Here is an 18,816-nt window from a genome sequence, read left to right on the forward strand (position 1 = left end):
AGTAAATTCATGTTAAAAATAATCTAAGTGAGGTGATCTCAGGGTCATAAGTCAAGCCCCACGCTGAATGCAGAGATTATTTAAATAAATAAAGTTTTTAAAAAGTTATAATTTAAGTGAGGAAAACTTTTGGAAACGGTAGTTTAAAGGAGCCAAAAGAACAGCATCAATGACAAAAAAAAAAAAAAAGCATACGAAGCCACAGAGACTAAAGCAGGGCTTTGCAGAGAAGAGAAATGAAAAGGTACATTGAGATAGTTCCACAGAAATAGCACAATAACAACTCATTTGAAAACCTGGAGCAAATGAGTAAATAGTATTCTGAAGTTTGGCTCATTTTCTTTAGAATACTTTGCCCCATTCATTACTTGGAACCAGTGTCTCTTCAACTTGCCTCAAAGAGGGTGAATCTCTATTTTGAGGGATTGAGAACCACAGCCATAGTAGACAATCCAAACAGTCATAAATATTTCTAAGTTCTATGTTCTACGGTATAAGATATTTAAGCTTATATAAATCTCCAATAATTTTCTCTCTTAAACATTCGGGGGAAAACACAGTAACAAATCCTCTCTAGAACACTTGTAATGTCCCCAGAAAAACAGATATTCCAACTTAAAACTTATGGCCTGAAAACCTAAAAGCCTGAGGAAGAAATGATCTTCAAGATATATACAACCTGACATGTGAGTGAACTAGCTACTAACTCCTCCACAGAAACTGCAAGGTGCTCAGAATTTACTAACAAGGTAATTTGCTCCCTTAAACCATTTCAAAGGCCAGTTCCCACTCAGTTCTCCTGTCTGAAATGCTCACCATGCCAGTGAGGCAGATTCTGGGAGGTCAAATAATTCAAGGCCCACTACTATCTAATAAAGATCAAAGTTCCTAGGCCTGTATTCCTCTCCTTATGCACTACCCACACTTACTCTCCTGTAACCAGGTTAAAGTACCAAACTAGTATTTTGGATCCCCAGGTGATGTTATACTTATGATATCCTAACTCCAAGGATATAAATACAGGGTAGTTATATTACATATAACCCATCTCAAAAGATACATTATCTCACACACACACACACACACACACACAAAATACAGCAAGTTCTATTCCAAAAAGTTGGTAAGATGTATTAATATAGTATAGCACTGTCTATTAACTAACCATTAAATAAGTATATTTCTTTTTTTTTCTTTAAATTCCCTCCCATGCCCAACTGTGACCTCTGAACCCATCCTTTCCTCTGCTTCAGTGAATAGAGAAGGGGCTTCATATATTTTTTAATGTTTATTTATTTTTAGGAGTGGCAGAGAGAGAGAGAGAGAGAGAGAGAGAGAGAGAGAGAGAATCCCAAGCAGGCTCTGTACTGTCAGTGCAGATCCTGGACACAGAGATCAGTCTAACCAACCGTGAGGTCATGACCCAAGCCGTTATCAAGTATCGGAGGTTTTTGTTGTTGTTGTTTTTCTTAAATAAAAATGATCCTGGGGCACCTGAGTGGCTGAGTCGGTTGAGCATCCAACTCTTGTTTTCAGCTCAAGTCATGATCCCAAGGTCATAAGATTGAGCCCCATGTCAGGCTGCATGCTGACAGTGCAGAGAGCCTGCTTAGGAGTCTCTCTCTCCATCTCTCTCTGCCCCTTCCCGGCTTGCTCTCTCTCCTTCTAAAAATGAATAAACATTTGAAGAATAAGAGGAGAGGGGAGGGGGAGGAGGGAGGGGAAGAGGGGAAGGGGAGAAGGGAGAAGGGGAAAGGGGAGGAGAGGAGAGGAAAGAAATAGAAGAGCCCACATAAAATGAGAAATTTGTATTAGTATGAGAATGCCTAAATAAATGGTATTACACACAGAAAACCAAAGGTATTTTGTATTAAGTTTATCTGTCAAACAATATACTGCATTTACCAAAGTAAAAAAGAACCACCATAAATAGGCTTAATATAATCTCTATCACAAATGATAACAAATCACACACATAATTGCTATTTTAATTCATTAGTGGATACAACTAAGTAGATAATGATGTAGGCTATGTCAGTTCACAAGGAAGGTTAAGGATAAAACAAATTCTAAGAAAATAGTAAAAACAGGAAGAGATTCAAGAAAAGGAAAAAAACAGAAAGAGACCTGAGACCCAAAACAAATTTCTGGAGTAAGAAATTTAAATTATGCTTTGAATAACAAACAAAAGGGGACAAAAAGTGTTTACCTTTGCCCAGGTGTGACATGATTCTCTGCTGGAACAGCTGAGGCAGTGAAGACTTTTGTTTCAGAAAGCTGTATGGGAACGAATAAAAAAATACTTTGCTCTTATTTTACGTAACATAAAACCCAAAATGTATCCAATTTCTGACAATTTTGGGGCGCCTGGGTGGCTCGTCGGTTAAGCGTCTGACTTTGGATCAGGTCATGATCTCACAGTTCTTGAGTTCAAGCTCCACGTCAGGCTCTGTGCTGACAGCTCAGAGCTGGTAGCCTGCTTTAGATTGTGTTTCTCTCTCTCTCTGCCCCACCCCCTCTCATAATGTCTCTGTGTCTCAAAAAAGTAAATAAAAATGGTAAAAAAAATTTTTTCATAAAATTTCTGACAATTTTTAGTCACCAGTACTCTCATTACACTTCACCCAAAAAGTGGTCTAAAACAGAGGAAATACACAAGTGATCATAACAATTTTGTTAGGGGGAAGGTAATTTTTAGACTGACAAACCCGAAAAAAAGGACTTCACATCAGAGAAACAATGAAGTCAGACCAGGGTTCAAGTCCTAGTCACGCTATTCTATTTGACATTATACAAAATGAAAACACCAGTAAAACCACCACAAATGCCAAAAGTTTGAAAGAGCAAAAAAACTGATGTTTCTTCTCCCCCCAAACAGATGGTTTTAGTATTTCATTTATTAGTAATCTGTATTTCTTTTTTATTAAGTCATAGGTTTCCTTGTTTTTATAAAAACAACTTTATTGGGGGTATATCACATGCAATAAACTGCAAATATTCAAAGCAAATAACTGGGTTTTGTCATATTTATATGCCCATGAAATCATCACAAAATCATGACAATGAACATATTTATTACCCTAAAAGTTTGCTCCTGTCCCTATGTAATCAATCCCTCCCACCACTCACCTTAGTCCCCAGGAAACCACCAATGTGTTTTCTGTGACTACAGATTAGGGTTCTATTTTCTAGAATTTTAAAATATGCAATCTTGGGGCACCTGGATGGATCAGCCTATTGACCATCTGACTCTTGATCCCAGATCAGGTCATGATCTCACGGTTCGTGAGACCAAACCCCACATCAGGCTCTGTGTTGAAAGCATGGAGCCTGCTTGGGATTGTCTACCTCTCTCTGCCCTTCTCCCACTCTTGCTCTTACTCTCTCAAAATAAATAAACTTTAAAAATAAATAAGGGGCGCCTGGGTGGCTCAGTCGTTTAAGCGTCTGACTTCTGCTCAGGTCATGATCTCACAGTTTTTGAGTTCAAGCCCCGCGTCCGGCTCTGTGCTGACAGCTGAGATTTGGATTCTGTCTCCTTCTCTCTCTGCACCTCCCCACTTGGGTTCTGTCTCTCAAAAATAAATTAAAATGTTAAATAAATAAATAAGCAAACAATCTCTTTGTCTAACTTTTTTCATTGAACATAATTATTTTCAATTCATGCGTATCGTTTAAATGCCATCTGAAGTTTTGCGGGATTTTTTCAGTTTTTTTTGTTTTTTTCAGAGAGAGAACATGGGAGGGGCAGAGAGAGAGACAGAGAGAATGAATCTCAAGTAGTCTGTACACTGACAGTGCAGAGCCCAATGTGGGGCTAAAACCCATGAACCCTGAGATCGCCTGAGCCCAAATCAAGAGTCGGATACTTAACCAACTGAGCGCACCCTCCACCTTTTGATGTTTTAAGGCACCCAGGATAAAATTTTTTGAAACCTTAACTGACATTATTGAAAGGTAGGCTCTTTTCACATTTTCAAAGTGGGGCATGAGCATTTAAAGGCTAAAAAGTTGATATAATGAGATAATGTAACTGCAGGAAATATTTCTCAAAGACTTCTGTAATACATATTAACTCTAAATGTCTCAGAACTCTGAAATACTGGATAAAAATCAGATTGCCCACACAAATTAAAACTCTGATAGGGGCAGAGCAGGCAGTAGGTGTTCATTTTCTAGAAAAACAAATAAAAAGTGCTGAATAGATTACTGCTTGAACAAGAAGAGCTTACACCCTATTTCAAGGTAGTATCTTGAAGAGTACCCAGGAATCTATTTTTGCCTCAACTCTATCTACCATGTAAGATTCTGTAAGACACAGAGAAAAGCAATAAAGGAATAACTCTGTGAAATGCAATGACAGAGAAGATCTAAAGCCATAAAAATTTTAGTTCAAATCAAATTAGAACCACCATTAATCACTAACATCCTATCTGACCCTGGCAGAAAACAGAAAATTAAATTCTTTCCTCCTCCTTTTTTTAAAAAAAAGGACTTGACTGGCTGTCAGTAAAACATGTGCCTCTTGATCTTGAGGTCATGAGTTCAAGCGTCATGTTCGGTGTAGAGGTTACTTTAAAATAAAAATACTATCTTTGTGCGCATCTGTCTGGCTCAGTGAGTTAAGCATCCAACTCGTGGTTTCACCTCAGGTCATGACTGACACTGCAGCAGCCCGCTGGGAGCACAGAGCCTGCTGGGGATTTTGTCTCCCTCTCTCTGCCCCTCACCTGCTCATTCTCTGTATCTCTCTCTCAAAAATAAATAAACATTTAAATAAAATAAAATAGTTTAAAGAAAGTATTACGTAAAATGGAAGCATTCTCAGATTTCAAAAGACACAAGCCGTAATTTAAGATTTAGGAAAAGAAAAAGACTAGAAAGAAATATGTAAAAATTATTTAAAGTGGATGCGGCTTTGAGCCCCATGCTGGGCAAAGCTTACTTAAAAGAAAATTTTATTTTATTTTTTTTAATTTTTTTTTTTTTCAACGTTTATTTTTGGGACAGAGAGAGACAGAGCATGAACGGGGGAGGGGCAGAGAGAGAGGGAGACACAGAATCGGAAACAGGCTCCAGGCTCCGAGCCATCAGCCCAGAGCCTGACGCGGGGCTCGAACTCCCGGACCGCGAGATCGTGACCTGGCTGAAGTCGGACGCTTAACCGACTGCGCCACCCAGGCGCCCTAAAAGAAAATTTTAAAAAGGAGAAGGAAGGGAAAGGTTAATAATTCAAGTAATTTTAGATTGGCACCTTAGATTACTCATGTTTCAATAACCATTATTTTTTTTTAATATTGAGAGAGAGAGAGAGCGCGCGCGCGCACCAAGGAGCATGAGCAGGGGAGGGGCAAAGAGAAGGAGACACATAATCTGAAGCAGCCTCCATAATCTGACAGGCTTCTGTCAGCACACAACCTGACGAGGGCAAGCCCACGAACCATGAGATCATGAGCTGAACCAACTCAATGAGCCACGCAGGCACCCCTGTTTTTTTAATTTTTTAGATCGGTATCAAGCCCCGTGTGGAGCTCTGCACTGATAGCACAGAGCAGGCTTGGGATTCTCTTTCTCTGACCGCCTCCCCCCCGCCCCGCCAAAATAATATAAGTAAACTCTTAAATAAATAAATAAATAAATAAATAAATATCAATAAATAAAATTTAAAGATATACTTGTGAGTACAGAATGATAAGACGGGGAAAAATAATCTCAACAATTTCAAAGACTGGGTCACTTTATATTAAAGATCGATACTTCTAGGGCCTTTACTCTCCATCATGATGTCTGCTCTACCAGTCTATCACATACATATATGTTCTGGACCTTGAGGGTCAAACAGAAAAATGATATAAAATATGGTATAGGGCTATTAGTTCAGTTACATTTTTTAAAATTAAATCTTTTTTTGTCAAAGAGCATGTTATGCTGAGCCCAGAGTTATAGATCAACACTGAGAAGCTAGTGTAGTACACTCGAAAATGGTTATCAAATAAATGAATATAAAAAGCTAGTCTAGTTTTAAGAAGAAGGGGTTGGGCCTAGAACCAGAATCAGTTAATTTAAACTGTGACCCAAACACTATCTCCTTTAATTAAAATGTTATAAAAAATAAACATTCACAGGCCAGGGCAATAGTTATCAGAACAAAACAGGGGCTCCTGGGTGGTTAAGCGTCTGACTTTGGCTCAGGTCATGACCTCACAGCTCCTGAGTTCAAGCTCTGCATTGGGTTCTGTGCTGACAGCTCAGACCTGGAGCCTGCTTTGGATTCTGTGTCTCCCTCTCTCTCTGCTCCTCCTTTGTTCATGCTCACTCTGTTTCTCTCTCAAAAATAAATGAACATTAAAAAAATTTAAAAACAGGGGTGCCTGGGTGGCTCAGTCGGTTAAGCATCCAACTTCAGCTCAGGTCACGATCCCACCGTCCATGAGCTCGAGCCCCACGTCGGGCTCTGTGCTGACAGCTCGGAGCCTGAAGCCTGCTTCAGATTCTGTGTCTCCCTCTCTCTGACCCTCCCCCTGTTCATGCTCTGTCGCTGTCTCAAAAATAAATAAACACTGGGGTGCCTGGGTGGCTCAGTCGGTTGGGCGTCCAACTTCAGCTCAGGTCACAATCTCGCGGTCTGTGAGTTCGAGCCCCGCGTCGGGCTCTGGACTGATGGCTCAGAGCCTGGAGCCTGCTTCCGATTCTGTGTCTCCCTCTCTCTCTGCCCCTCCCCCGTTCATGCTGTGTCTCTGTCTCAAAAATAAATGAACATTAAAAAAAAAAATATTTAAAAAAAATAAACATTAAAAAAAAATTTTTTTAACATTTAAAAACAAAAGATAAGCTAAAAAATGATTTTTAGGCCTACTTAACACCTGATCCTTTTTTTTTTTTAATTTATGTTTTAGTAATCTCTACACCCAATATGGGGACCGAACTCATGACCCCCAGTTCAAGAGTCCCATGTTCTTCAGACTGAGCCAGTCAGGCATCCCTAACACCTTGTCAATTTTTTGTTAGTCAGTCAGTCAGTCAGTCAGTCTGTCTGTCTATCTATCTATCTATCTATCTATCTATCTATCTATCTATCTATCTATCTGCAGGGCAGGCAGGCGAACATGAGCAGGGGAGGGGCAGAGTGAGAGAGGCAGAGAGAGAATTCCAAGCAGGCTCCTCACTGTCAGCACAGAGCCCTACAGCAGGACTGGATCTCACAAACCATGAGATCATGACCTGAATCAAAACCAAGTTTCTTAAAAATCTTAAAAACACGATAATCACATGTCTGAAAAAGAGCCATGGGCAACCACAAGATGTTTCCAGCTTTTTCAAAGAATGCATGCCCTTACCAGAAAACAAGAGGAAGACAGATCTAATCTGATGCTAAATACTTACATCTTCAGTCCAGTCGTCTGTTGTCCACTCTTCCACCGAATTCTTCCAGGCCCCTGCTGACAATAATCATAGTTTACATCACAAAGTCAAATATCATCTCACTCCAACTAATTCTCTATCGTATACTGTATAAAATGTGTCATAAATCTTATTAGTAATTTAGTTTACAATCTAATATGAAGCTCCTGATCTATTCTCAATAAAATGCCATGTAGTCAAATTCAACTTAGCTAGATACTATCCACATACACTGAAAGCAAAGTCTCACACTAATTTTGCTTCAGTGTAGATCATATCCAAGCAATTTTGCCATGATTAATAAAGTATGAGCATAGCACAAATACACATATTTAACCATGAGACCCTTATGATATGTAACATTTAAAACAGAGCAAAATTCATTATGAAGCTGGCTTGGCTGGATCTTAATTTCAAGTAGATTACTGAACTACTGAATTTATAGATGCATCCTCTTTGTAAGATATTAAAGGGGTGCCTGGGATGGCTCAGTAGAAAGTGTTCAACTCGGATTCAGCTCAGGCCATGATCTCACGGTCCTGGGTTGGAGACCCATGTCAGGCTCAACGCTTAGAGTGCAGAGCCTACTTGGAATTCTTGCTCTCTCTCTCTCTCTCTGCCCCTCCCCTGCTCATGCTTTCTCTATCAAAATAAATAAACTTAAAAAAGATATTAGGTCCATTCTATGGTTCCCTAATAGATCTCCAGCAAAGCTGAGCATTAGTCCTGCTCACATAAATTCTGGTGCTATATATTAATTCCTGATGAGCAGATGCAGAAGATCTGCTCAAACAATTCTTACCGAATAAATATTTAAAGGGAAGCATTTGTATTCAGAAATGCTGACTTACATGCAAATACATACGTGCAAAAATCAGAGAAAATGATTTCATAAGAAAATACACAAAGATATCAACTATAACTACCCCCAGGAAGTAAGACTGTGCATGTTTTCACTCCTTCAACAGGGAAGAAATGAGCTGAGCATCTGACCTACAATGAGGTTTGTGTATGCAAAGGACAAAAGGAAGAGAAGAAGGGGAAAACAATTGAGAAAAGGGCAGGTAACCAGATCTAACTTCCTTAGAACGAGGTCTATAACCTAATAACCAACTGTTTCATAAATAAACAGAAGGTGCTACCTATGAAAAGAGTCCTTCCTAATGGAATTCTTTCAGATGGATGTCCCTTGTTAGGACTGGTTATGACAAACATAGAATTGATGAATGTATGCAGTATGGCGCTCTGTAAAACGTCCCCCAAGATATGCTACTATATAGGAGATATTTCAAACCTAAAAAACATTCTCTCCTGTGTGAGAACCCTACACACATCACTGAGAGACGTCATCTATCATCATAGATCATAGGACATATACATTAAAGGAAGGAAGAACATGGATACAGGCACTGTTTGTTCTTCTGTGCCTCTCAACTGCATGTATCCTTGAAATAATCATAAACATTAATACAGAATGTTCTGAACTGACAGTGTGATCCTTTCTACTGGTTCACTCATCATACCTTTTAATGGTTTCCACAACTTTTCCAGAAATATCATAAAACAATTAGGAATTTAAGTGGACCCAAATATCTCTTTGAATTAAAACTTTTTTAAGGTTTTTATTTTTGATAGAGACAAAGAGAGTATGAGTGGGGGAGGGTCACAGAGAGAGGGAGACGCAGAATCCAAAGCAGACTCTAGGCTCCAAGCTGTCAGCACAGAGTCTGATGTGAGGCTCGAACCCACAAACCACGAGCTTATGATCTGAGCCGAAGTCGAAAGCACAACTGATTGAGCCACCCACTCACCCCCAATTCAAACAGCCCCTTAAAACTAGGAAGAGGTCCTAGTTTAAGTGAAAAAACACGAGTTGCAATTAGTCCCAGTCAGAAATCAGTAGTGAAAAGTTGTTCTCTAGACCTCTGCCTAGGCTCCTTAGAGATCACCCTGTACGCAAAGCTAAATATATCTAAGGCAAACCATCTACCTACTCTCCACTCTTATATTCCTTCTGCAATGTGATTTTCTTCAAGGCACTGATACATAATCCCCAATGTTTTAATAGATCTCCATCAAGACTTTTCTCTAAGTAGATATACAGTTTTGAAAACTCACAACTAGGGGCGCCTGGGTGGCTTGGTCGGTTAAGCGTCCAACTTTGGCTCAGGTCATGATCTCCAGGCCTATGAGTTCAAGCCCTGAGTCGTACTCTGTGCTGATAGTTCAGAGCCTGGAGCCCATTTGGATTCTCTGTCTCCCCCTCTCTCTGCACCTCCCCCGTTCCCACTCTTTCTCTCTCAAAAATAAACAAACATTAAAATAATTTTTTTTTAACTCACAATGAGACTAACTTAAAGGGCAGCCAGTACACCGTGTTCCTGGTGCTACCTCGGTCCAACCTACCTTATGGTTCATGCTGTCAAATTTATCATAGGAGACAGTACTCTAAAGATTAAGGAATCCTACAAAAAGCTGGCGTTCAACGTAAGCAGTTTTAGGAGCATTCTAATCAAGAAAAAGAAAACAACTGCAGAGGCTCAAAAATCACTCCTAAAACATTCATCTTCAAGGTCTTTAAGACTCTTAGTAGGAAACAATTTATGGTGGAATTTTTCTCGGAAACCCTTCATCATCAATCATCAACAAACCAATACTGGGTTAAAAGCCTACATGTTTGGGGCACCTGGGTGGCTCAGCCGCCCACCTCTTGATTTTGGCTCAGGTCATGATCTCAGGATTCATGATTTCAAGTCCTTCATCAGGCTCCATGCTGGCAGTGTGGGGCCTGCTTCACATTAACACTTTCTCCTCTCTTTGCCCCTCCCCTGCTCAAGCTTTCACTCTCTCAAAATAAATAAATAAAAACTGGAAAAAAAAAAAAAAAAGACTACATGTTTAGCATGATGTTAAATACCAAAGTCCTATTTCACTGGAAAGACAAAAATGTTGTGGGTGATCATGGTGTATATTTTTAAACAATAAATCACACAGAGCTGATTAATAATTGGAAATGTGGAGGACAAAAAAAAGTTAATGAAAGCTAGAAAGGGAAGAGAAAGTTTATGGGGAAAACAAAGTATAGCAAAACTCTTAAAAGTTGGGGGGGGGGGCTGGCTGGGTCAGTTGGAAGAACATGCAACTCTTGATCTCGGGGTTAAGTTCAAGCTCCACGTTTGATATAGAAATTACTTTAAAATAAAATGTTAAAAAAAAATCAGGGCAGCTGGCAAGGCTCAGTCGGCACGTGTTGGGCTCCATGATGACATTTCTGAGCCTGCTTGCAATTTTCTCTCTCTCTCTCACTCTGTCCCTCCCCAACCCTCCCTCTCACTCAAAATAAATAAAAACTTAACAAATCCTGAAAGCTGGAAAACAGCTGGGAAGGTCCATCGATTGGTCGATCGATCTAGATTGAGAAGGGATACTCCAAAGGAGAAAAACAATGACGAGGCATTACAAAACCCTCTATATAAAATATCGAAAGTATCCTGAAATTTACAAAATACTGGGGCACCGGGTGGCTCAGCTGGTTAAGCATCCAACTGTGGGTTTCGGCTCAGGTCATGATCTCACGGTTTCATGGGTTCTAGTGCCACATCAGGCTCTACGCTCATGGTGCAGTCTACTTGGGATTCTCTCTCGCCCTCTCTCTCTCTGCCCCTCCCCAACACACACTGCCTCTCTCTCAAAAAGAAACTTATAAGTTTACAAAATATTTTTCCAAAAATTGTTGTGATAAAATACTCATAAAATTTACTATTGTGATCATTTTAAAATGTCCAATTCAGTGATATTCAGTTAAAGCACAATTTCATATATGTATATGTAAAGAGACTGGCCTAACACTTAGAAGGGTCTTATGAAAATAATCACAAATTTAGACATGGAGATTATAGTTAGAATTTGAGTACATTTAATAAGAAGACAATATACGTAGTCACAACCAAGTGCAACAAGTGGTTATGTCAGACCACAGAGGAGGCAACCCCTTATCAGAAACCAGGGCCAGGGTGCCTGGGTGGCTCAGTCAGTTAAGCTTCTGACTTCGGCTCAGGTCTTGATCTCACAGTTCAAAAGATTGAGCCCTGGGTCAGACTCTGTGCTGACAGTGCAGAGCCTGCTTGGGATCCTCTCTTCCTCTCTCTCTGCCCCTCCCCTGCTTGTGCTCACTCGCTCTGTCTCTCAAAAATAAATAAGCTAAAAACCCACCCTAAATATACAGACTATAAAAATTACAAGACATTACATGTAAAACAATACAGGCTCTGATCCTAATACTATTGTGAAATATTAGGCTTTTACAATAAGACTTTGTTCCCCATTACTCACCTATAAACCTACACCTCAAACGTGGGAAAACATCAATGATATTGATTTATTTTCAGCTTAAAACAATAAATTTGAGGTGCATGCTTTATGTTGCATTTAACTTGATGTTAGCATTCTATCAAAAGCACATTAAGGTAGCCATGTAGGAAAAACGAGATAAAAATCTGTGCTGCCTTGAAGGCCAATCTGTAAAACAATTCCATAATCAAAAGTTGGTATTTAAGGGGCACGTGGGTGGCTGAGTTGGTTCATCACCTGACTTCAGCTCAGGTCATGATATAGTGCTTGGGTTCCAGCCCCTTCCAGCTTTGCACTGACAGCATGGAGCCTGCTTCAGATTCTCTGTCTCCCTCTCTCTGCCCCTCCCCCACTCACATTTTTTCTCTCAAAAATAAACACTAAAAAACATTTAAGTTGATATTTAATCAAGCAGGTGTAAAAATATAGTTTTTACAAATATTCACTTGATGAATTCTACTTAACTAGCCTTGATTAAAATGGCAGACACTGTAAGCATTTTGAAAGATTCTTTTTATTTCAACTAAGTTCTATGTCCAACAGGCAGCTTGAACTTACAGCCCCAAGATCAAAAGTTGCATGTTGTACTAACTGAGCCAGACAGCCACCCCGAAGATTTTTAACTAAATAATTAAGAAAACCATACCTTTGAGTCCATAGGAATTTTTGTGTGGCAGATCCTGAGCTACATTATGAGCATTTGATGCCAGTTCTGCAGATCAATGTAAAATGGAAGGTTTTCACATTATCAAAATAATGAAGGTATTCATCAGAAGAGAAACTGTTTAGCAACTTAACAAAATTAAAGCATCAAAGCTGATCTAGGCTGTGCATCCGAGGAGAGGGAAACGTACTGCAATCAATACTGTGACAGCCCGGGGCACCTGAGTGACTCAGTTGGTTGAGCGTCCAACTTCGGCTCAGGTCACGATCTCACAGTTTGTGGGTTCGAGCCCCACATCAGGCTCTGTGCTGACAACTCGGAGCCTGGAGCCTGCTTCGGATTCTGTGCCTCCCTCTCTCTGCCCCTCCCCCACTCCCACTGTCTCTTTCAAAAATGAATAAACGTTAAAAAAACAAAAATAAAGAAAATACTGTGACAGCCTACTGTACCTCAACTATAAATCCTATTAGCCAGACAGCCTTTGAACATTCAATTGCATCAACTACACTTGTTCTCATCCCCATGTTCACCAAACTCCCTTCCCACTTGTTAAAACCATTATAATGTTTTACAAATATGTTTAATATGTTTCGACTTATAAATCATTATTGTAACCTTCAGTCATTCCATTTTCCATAATGGAGGGTCTGCCTCTAAAGAATGGATTTGATTACAATCCTGTCAAAAGTCATGTTTCTGAGCCTATAATTATGGTTGAGGTCCACAGGCAGAACTGTATGTTTTCAACAAGAAAATGCCATTCTGTGAGGCCCCTAGAGAAACAGCCCCAGCACTCTTATCAACTGACATCCTTTAACTGTATTCTGCATTAAACACATTTCCTTGTTTTTCAGCAAGGAATCTACTACTCTAAATGCGAATCGGGGGAAGAAGGGGAAAGAGAGGAGCCCAGAGAAGACAGGTGAAGGGAAAAGAAGAGGACGTGGAGAGAAAAAAGAAAAATAACAGTTAACTAATTCAACATTGTTTCAAAACCTGATTTAAAAATCAGTAAGAGTTATGAATAAAACCACTTAAAAATACCATGTGCAGGTTTCTGTATGGATGTTTTCTTTCCTTTTCAATAAAAAACAAGGGCTGGAATTTTAAGATGGGTATGATCTAAACTTTGTTGATCTTTTTCAAAATTTGTATGGGTTATACGCCAGTATCTGTACTTTTCTATAAAAACTTTAAAATCAGGGAGACTGGCTGGCTTGGCTCAGCCAGAAGCACAGGTAACTTTGATCTCAGGGTTTTAAGTTCGAGGTCTAGACTGGGTATAGAGACGACTTCTAAAAAAATTTTTTTACGGTTTTTTTAATTTTTTTTTAACATTTAATTTTTTTGAGACAGAGAGGCAGAGCATGAACGGGGGAGGGTCAGAGAGAGGGAGACACAGAATCCAAAACCGGCTCCAGGCTCCGAGCTGTCGGCACAGAGCCTGACGCGGGGCTTGAACTCACAGACCGTGAGATCATGACCCAGGCCGAAGTCGGACGCTCATCCGACTGAACCACCCAGGAGCCCCTAACGTATTTTATTTTGGAGACAGAGAGAGGGAGACAGAATCCAAAGCAGGCTCCATGCTCTGAGCTGTCAGCACAGAGCCCAACGCAGGGCTCAAATCCATGAACTACAAGATCATTACCTGAGCCCAAGTCAGATGCCTAACCAACTGAGCCATCCAGGCACCCACCCCTAGGTGTAGAGATTTCTTAAAAACTTAAAATACAAATTTCTTTAAATAAAAATTTAAAAAAAATTTTTAAATATTTATTTGAGGGAAACAGAGCATGAGTCAGGGAGGAACAGAGAGAGAGGGAGACACAGAATCTGAAACAAGCGAACTCACAAACCGCCAAGATCATGAACTGAGCCAAAGTCGGACATTTAACCAACTGAGCCACCCAGGCACCCTAAAATGAAAATTTTTAAATCAAATTTTCAATTTACACCAAAAAAAAATCTGCTAGGATTCTGATTAAACATAGACTTCACGTAAACATAAATTTGAGGAAAAATATAACTTTTTAATAACATACTGAATCTTCAGTTCATAAGTACTGAGTATCTCTCCATTTTGGGGTCTTGGTATTTCTGATCAGGTTGCATAATTTTCAGCATACAAATATTAGACATACTTTATCAGATTTAATATAAATATCGCATGTTTTTGTATGAACTATAAACGGTACCTTTTTTTCCTTTTTAATTATTTGCAATTGTTGACGGCTCATACAGAAAGTCTTGATTTTAGGGTTGGTCACACAACTACATGCATTTGTTAGAATTCACCTACTTATAGCCCTTCAAAAGGGTAAATATTACTGCATATAAAGCATATCTCAATAAACCTGACATTTAAAAAAATCAGCAAGGAAAATTTTCATGAGGTAGACTACCATTAAGAAGTCCAAAGAGAGTCAGTAAAAACTGTTTCACAACAACCAGACATGAAATATATAAATACGGTATATTCTTTTCTTCTTAAAACATATATATACAACTATGTATATGTGTGTATACACACACACATATATACATATACACACATATATATAAATTTTTTTTTTTAATTTTACAACAGGGAGAGAGAAAGAAAGAATGAGAATCTTAAGCAGGCTGAAGGCTCCAGGTTCAGTGTGCAGCCAAGGCACAACTGTGGGATCAAAAACTTGAACCCAAATCAGAAGACGGACTTTCAACTGACTGAGCTTCAATTTTATATTTTAAAATAAAATTTTATATTTTACGTTTTCACAGATAGAAGGCTGATGATCTGGCATATCGTTACACTGCCAGGCATTTGAAATTTTTTGAGGCTACAGATTATTTTTTCCATTTTCTCTCTGTTGATGGTCTATAGAAATACATCTATTGAACTTCTATCTAGCACCTTTTAAAACTCCCTTATTAATTTTAATATTTTATCTATAGATTTTTATATCATTTCAAGAAATGACAGGTTTTTACTCTTTCCAACCCTTCGACTTTTTTCAGTCCTTATTGCAATGATTAGGACCTCTAGTACATTGGTATATAGAAAGAGTAAGAGGAAGCCCCTTTACCTCCTTCCAGAGAAAAAACATTCAACACATCACCATTTACTGTAATGCTTGCTGTATGTTTTGTAGATATCCCCTGTCTAAGATTTCTTTCTATTCCAGATTTGCCAGTTTCTTAAAAAATCAGAAATGGATGTTAGGTTTTGTCAAATGCATTTCTTTAATAAGGAATTTTAAGCTTTAATCGGTTAAAAGTATAAGTAATTATTTTTGTTATTGAGATATAACTCACACAAGCATACAATCCATCCTCTTAAAGTACACATTTGAATAATGTCTAGTACATTCACAAGTTATGAAACAATCATGACTATTCCAGAATTTTTAAAAAAATTGTTTTTAACATTTATTCATTTTTGAGAGATGGAGACAGAGCACAGGCAGGGGTGGGGCAGAGAGGCGGAGACACAGAATCTGAAGCAGGATCCAGCCCACCACAAACCACTCACAAACTGTGAGATCGTGACCTGAACCGAAGTCTGATGCTCAACCAACCGAGTCATCCAGGCATCCCCTATTCCAAAATATTTTCATCACTCCAAGAAGAAATCTTTTTATTTTTAAGATTTTATTTTTAAGTAATCTCTATACTCAACATGTGGCTCAAACTTACAACTCTAGAGATCGAGTCGCATGCTCTACTGAAAGAGCCAGCCAAGCGCCCCATTCCAGGCAGAAATCTTGAAACCATTAGTAGTCATTCCCCATTTTTCCCCAAATGTTTCCAACCCTCAGCAACAAACAATCTACTGCTTTTTTTTTTTTTTCCCCCTGATCTGGACATTTCCTACAAGTGAACTCATATACTATAAAATATGTGATCCTTTATAACTGACTTCCTTCATTAAGCATGATTTTTTTTTTCAAGTTAGTTAATTAATAACATACAGTGCAGTCCTAGCTTCAGGAGTAGAACGGAGTGATTCATCTCATATATGACAGTGCTCATCCCAAAAGTGCCCTCCTTAATACCCATCACACATTTAACTCACCACCACCACCACCCACCCCCACCAACCCTCAGTTTGTTCTCTGTATGGTTTGGGGTGCCCGGGTGGTTCAGCCAGTAAGTCATCCGACTTCAGCTCAGGTCCTAACCTCACGGTTTGTGGGTTTGAGCCCCACATCGGGCTCTGTGCTGACAGCTCAGAGCCCGGAGCCTGCTTCAGATTCTGTGTCTCCCTCTCTCTCTGCCCCTCCCCTGCTCACATTCTGTCTCTGTCTCTCAAAAATGAATAAATGTTAAAAAATATTTAATTACAAAAAGAGTCTCTTATGGTTTGCCTCCGTTTTTATCTTATTTTTCCGTCCCTTCCCCTATGATTCATCTGTTAACTTTCTCAAATTCCACGAGTGAAATCCTATCTGTCTCGTTGCGCTTAGCATAACAGCCTCCAGTTACGTCCATGTTGTTGCAAATGGCAAGATTTTACTTTTTCATCATGAAGTAGTATTCCATTGTACTACACTCCATGCAGTATTCAATTCCATACATTCCACTGTGTGTGTGTGTGTGTGTGTGTGTATACACACACACATATACATATACACATATATATACACCACATCTTAATCCATTTATCAGTTGATGGACATTTGGGCTCTCAGCATGTTTTTAAGATTCATTCATGTTGCAGCATACATCAGCACTTCATTCCTTTGTATGGTAGAATGAATATTCCATTGTATGGATGATACACAACAATTTACTCCTCCATTCATCCACTGAAAGGCATTTGGTTTGTTTCTACATTTCGGCCATTATGAATTATGCCTCTATGAACATCTGTATACAAGGTTTTATGTAAAGCCGTGTCTTCCATTCTCTTGAGTATATGTATCTGGGAAATGATTGATTTTTTAATGTGAAAGAACCTTGATTACCAAGTATAAATTTAACATGGTCATGACGTATTATTCTTTTCTATCTTACCGAATGGTTTTCCAATATTTTGGCTTAAGATTTCTACATTTTTGTTGAAGAGGGAGATTAGTCTGTAATTTCAAATGTTAGCACAAAATTTACTGACATGAAGTATACTTTAATGCCTGATATTAATTACAATTGTGATTATATTAAACCGTCAATTATACATAATATATACTTTAATTATAACTATAATTAATATCAATATCCCTTTTCTCATTCCTATAACCAATTATGTATGCTGTTTCTCCTTCCCTTGATCAGTCTCACAGTAAGCTTATCAATTTTACTAATGTTTTCAAATAACCATTTTTATACCTTTTGCTGATCCTTTCTATAGTATCCTTGATTTCTAGTTCATTGATGGTGTTTCTGTGGTGATGGCACAGTCCTGTTTTTTGACCAGAATCGGTGTTATATGGGTGGTTTGCTTTTAGATTATTTATTGAACTACACTTTTATATTTTCAGTTATAATTCATGAATTGCCAAATTATGTTTTTATAAATATAACTGCAGTAGTTAATGATGTATTATCATGAACAAATCCTAGAAGCTCCAATTAACATGTATTTGTCCATGAATTTCCAAAAAGAAATAATCCAAAAACATCAGGATACAGAAAAAAATCTACAAAAGCAATTGATGCCCAAACCTACTAGTCACCTACCACTCTATCTGGCCAAATTTGTGTCCATCATCAGGAATGATACTTTTCAGTAACAAACCTACCCGTAAGAAATTACATATATCCCTGACACACTGAGATTTGAGTGTGAATTTGTACTGACTTACACAGATTGATAAAAGCCTCTTCCTCAGAGTGCACAAGGGAAAAATCAAATACCTTATGGTCAATGAGATTTTTAAATGAGACCTTGGAGGTAAGAACCAGCTAATAGTCTCAGAGGTAGGACAGCAGCCTGCTTTTCATTCTTCTCCATCAGTACATCTTTGTATGTTAAGAACTCAAACATTTAAAACACATCTTTGACAATAGACACTTACCAGTCCCCTCATCTGCACCATTCTGAGCAGCTTCCCAAACTATTGGCTTTGTCCCACACCCATCTATAGATGGAGAATCTGAATAGTCCGCAGGATTAAATGTCCTTGTGTTTGGAAAAAAAAAAAAAAAAAAAAGAATTAAAGCAAGTGCAACAATTACCAAAATCACAACATTAACCATATATCATCTTCTTCCTTCCCAAATACCCTGTCCTTCTAAAAGCCAATATAATAAAATTCACAGTGGGGCAACTGGAACCCCTTAGATGGTCAGTTGACTCAGGTCAGATCTGGATGATTTGGCTCAGATCATGATCTTACAGCTTTGGGCTATGCATTGTCAGCAGAGAGCCTGCCTGGGATTCTCCTCCCTCTCTCTCTACCCTCTGCAGGTAAATA

At 38.7% G+C, this 18,816-nt stretch overlaps 1 protein-coding gene across 7 annotated transcripts in view; it reads right to left on the reverse strand.

Annotated features, from left to right (window-relative positions):
• The window catches only part of UBAP2 (ubiquitin associated protein 2), a 78,538-nt gene that overhangs the window by 29,851 nt on the left and 29,871 nt on the right, over positions 1-18,816 (reverse strand). For 3 of the 7 annotated variants that reach the window (XM_047065483.1, XM_047065520.1, XM_047065530.1), the window contains 4 exons: positions 18,418-18,521; positions 12,398-12,463; positions 7,384-7,439; positions 2,210-2,277 (listed from right to left, as the gene is read on the reverse strand). In XM_047065483.1, the coding sequence (XP_046921439.1) occupies positions 2,210-2,277; positions 7,384-7,439; positions 12,398-12,463; positions 18,418-18,521 (294 nt within the window). Of the gene's footprint in view, positions 1-2,209; positions 2,278-7,383; positions 7,440-12,397; positions 12,464-18,417; positions 18,522-18,816 lie in introns of those variants that run through there. The other 4 variants (XM_047065493.1, XM_047065512.1, XM_047065502.1 and 1 more) reach the window with 4 other exon arrangements.

This window comes from Lynx rufus, unplaced genomic scaffold, assembly GCF_022079265.1.
Source record: "Lynx rufus isolate CCGP_SWC_20201006 ecotype Redwood Valley unplaced genomic scaffold, mLynRuf1.p SCAF_10, whole genome shotgun sequence".
NCBI lineage: Eukaryota > Metazoa > Chordata > Mammalia > Carnivora > Felidae > Lynx > Lynx rufus.